The following is a 4,013-nucleotide window of genomic DNA, read 5'->3' on the forward strand; positions in this document are numbered from 1 at the left end:
TTATTTACGGTCCTTATCCAGTATCTTTTAATTTATCTTGCATTTCTATACTGTAGATTTTCCATAGCAATCAGTTTCATCTATTTCTTAAATTTCTCAGCACTGTTAATAGCAGTAACATTGTGCTTCAACCTGTCAGTGAATCAATACTTTATTAAAGCTTTAAAATCTAAGCCCAAGAAGCTTTTCGACATCAAATTTAAGACAATTACATCTCTTCATAGAGAATACACCAAGAGGACATAATAATATAGCCGATTGATAGTTTTATACACCTAATACGACGAAAAACAAATTGTGTGATTTTCATATTACTAGAATATATCATAACTTCAACTCTATACTCCAAGAATCAAATAGAATTTTTGGTCAAGTTTTACACTATCGCCGCACTACCTCGCATCTCTGTACATTGTTCCCTGCTACTAATAATATAATGATATAATTAAATACATGTGTTTACTGTACTTTCCCTGATTCAATAATAACTCGAAACAGGCAAACAATATCATAACCGTGATCTATAAACATGTATTTGTTCTACACAGCTAGCCCAGCATTACGGTGATCCGCATATACGAGAGAGATCAATATGATGTAGTCAACTACAACTACCTCTAAAGCGTTGAAATAGACATATCCTACACTAATAATAATCTGTAAATCAGTATAAATATACCGGGGCAATATCGAACATATGGTACTATCTTTATCTAGAATTAAAATATTATCAATACCGTCCTATTTATAATATCGATCTCGCCTTTAAAATACTCTGTTACAGGTAGATATTTATCTAATTAAAGCATTAGTTTCATTTAAGTCAAGAACTCTAATGCGTTAGAAACAGCACTTTGATGAAATAGCGTTTGATACGTGAAGTTAGCTCAATGTCGAGGATACATGTTAATTTTGTTAAATAATTATTTATGTAATAATTAATTCACTGCGACTACTTGTCTACGATGTCGAAATCATTTACTCCTTTCATATATTAGATACTTTTACAACTAATACGGTATATTAACTTCTGTGATAACATCTTTTAGGGTATAATACTGATATAATTTGACAAACTGCCTTTCCTTAAGGTCTAATTAATTACGGATTAGATCAAGGGAAAGCATCTTATTCTTTCTGATGTTGTATCAGCCTGCAATGTCTTTTAAAGCTCTATTAATAAGTGCAGTAATCTGATCAATATTAACATCACTCGCAGACGACGGACTGTTATAAAGACGGCACATATTAGGATGAGGACGATGAATTCGCCTATCATTGCTTGATTGAACAGTAGAATCTGGCGCAGCATCTGCAGCAAAAAGGTAGCGAGTAATATAATCTCCACAACCTCTCGGATCATGTTCACTTTCCCGGAAAGGTTGTACCCAGAAGTTCGCTTGAGATTGACTCAATTGTTCACTCTTATTTAATTCAATTTCATCCAATAGCCAATTGCACAAGTTAATTGGAAATAGATCAGTAAATAATGGTTTTAATTGTGCTGGTGTCACCAAGCGAACTTTAGCGATTGTTTGCGGAGTTAAAAATAGTTTCGCCGTTGACCAAATACTCGAAAATATCCAATTGTAATTGATACAAAGCAACTGGCCAAGCCGGCATGGATAATGATTAGATAATAAATTCATAACCTTAGCGTTTAATTTATTGCATGTTGAAGACATTGTAATCCCTATAAATACATGGTATTATTAATACTTAATAATGTACAGAAATAAATAATTTAATGAAGGCAATGAAAAGATTACTCAAAATTAAAAAAGAAATATTAAATACCAGTGCAGTCAAGTATCCAGATCCAGGTACAATTGTCATCTGGCATGGTTGCAATCGCATTTTCAATTAAGTAAACCATATGAACTATTGTATCTTCTATGGTATCACTTTTCGCTTGTTCTTGAGCAAAACACGAATAAATTACAGGCCTACCAGTCTTATCGAAACCTACCTGCCTCTAGAATATAATTCAATTAATTGAGTAATGAAATATGCGAAGTAAAACGTATTAATTACAGGTAAAATAAGTTGCGTTAAAATTTTCAAAATATTGAGTAATTTACCTATAATACATTCGAAATATAACTATGATTTGTGCACTTTCGTGATATTAAACTATATTTCAGACTTAATCTGATTGTTTTTACGAACTGATTGGAAGAATGATTAGATTTATTTACATAATGCGGTATAAAAGATTCAATACCATACTATCTAAAATCATTATAAGATATACGGTACGCGTACGGTAATTATAATTATACAGTACTTCCGCATCTATGGATTTCGCACACAACTTCTCACGAAAAATATAATTCTTGCATCACGTAGGATGCATAATTTTAATCATTCAACGCGAGATGTATAATAATTTGAGATTTCGATGTGAATACACACAGTAGTAGAACTAACAACCACAGTATATGATGAAGTTTCATGGTTAGATGTTATATAGCAAGTGAGTGGTTTCAAATAGTAACAACAGTAAATCATTCTGATGGCAATTACTCGTTAGCTTACGAACAAGCTGACATTTTGGTACAATGCTCGTATACTATATAGGATTATGTAGGGAAGATTATATTGTATGAATACGCGTACGTCCCTTATTTTATTGCAGTACAATGGCGCGTTTACTATACAATTTAATTGATGTAAGGCTGTTGACAATTTAAAGAATATTAAAAGTAAATGGTATTATTGCGTGAGTTAACTTAATACCGTTTCTAATTTCAACTCTTGAAAAAAAGGTACCGTAAATACAATAAACTACTGGTGTACCTTGATTTACCTAAAGTTAGCTAAGCTAAGTGGTACTTTTACTGTATTTATAGTATAAGCGAACTCGTATCTATACGAACTTAATCCACATTGAAGCGCATAATTTCTTAAATCTGAGCTGTTGTGGATAACATATTAACTTTCGTGAAGTATATACGATTAAAGAACTGTCTGCGTGATATTATACGTATATTTACAATGTTAAATTTTTACCCACGCATGATACCCCGGTGTTTCAATACACCATTTACATTGCCACAGTTGAGGTTGATGTTTGATACGCCACTTTAAAGTCCTTAAAATCATTTCTTCTGCTTCATCAATATTCCAATGATTTGCTTGCAGGTAGCGATGAATCCTATACAAATGTATACCATCATTTATATTTTCAATAAAAACAGTAAGTAATCTGAGTAACATCAATACTATTCATATCTTTCATAAAGTCCTTGCTATTAACAGCAGATACACGAGTAGACTTTAAAGTTACTATCATTATTCTGGAAGATAGCAGATGTATCTGTTTAAGCGTATTTTGTGGTCAATTAAATAATTAAAACCTGGAAATAACACAAAACAAAAAAATACGAAATGCGCTACTACGATAGTTGGGTGACTATTGTCATTGCCGGCATTCAAGATATTCATACTAATTTATCTCAGCTTGCGATATCAAAAGTAATAGCTTATACAGTAAATAATAGCTCCGTAGTTTTTTAGTAAAACTTCAAAAAAGAATATACTTGCTTCGTTATTTTCTATCTTGAAAGACAATCAAAGTAGTTCTGAAATATATTGACGCATACCGCATGATATTAAGCAACTTTGAAAACATTAAATTGTTCTTGTTTACGCGTACACACTAGGGTCAGTAGCTATGTATTCGATTCGAAAAAAAATCTTCATATTCCCACAGGATAATCAGGAATTTTTACTCATGATACCGAATCAGTATCAATGGAGAAAAAATTATGAGATTATTCTACACTTCCATTTCATTTCACTTTACTTCATAATAATTACTAGTATGAAAGATTTATGGGTGGGGACAGTTACTGTTTGGTATTCAAAAAAGGATCCTAAACTGGGTTAATTCCAAAGCAAAAGATTACTAATGTGAACTCTATCAATCTAACATAGAGAAAGTTGCATAATAGCAGTACACAGATGTGATATTTTAGACCGTCTATTGATGCTTAGAATGAAAGGAAGAA

At 31.8% G+C, this 4,013-nt stretch overlaps 1 protein-coding gene across 1 annotated transcript; it reads right to left on the reverse strand.

The window, feature by feature from the left end:
* Window positions 1-1,322: 1,322 nt before the first annotated feature.
* On the reverse strand, window positions 1,323-3,156 carry TRIADDRAFT_4315 (uncharacterized protein; the record flags this gene model as incomplete). The annotated part of the gene is made up of 3 exons (XM_002116200.1): window positions 1,323-1,693; window positions 1,798-1,975; window positions 3,013-3,156. Coding segments are annotated over 3 exons (693 nt in total), but the record flags the coding sequence as incomplete, so codon positions are not given.
* Window positions 3,157-4,013: the final 857 nt, after the last annotated feature.

This window comes from Trichoplax adhaerens, genomic scaffold (assembly GCF_000150275.1).
Source record: "Trichoplax adhaerens TRIADscaffold_14 genomic scaffold, whole genome shotgun sequence".
NCBI lineage: Eukaryota > Metazoa > Placozoa > Uniplacotomia > Trichoplacea > Trichoplacidae > Trichoplax > Trichoplax adhaerens.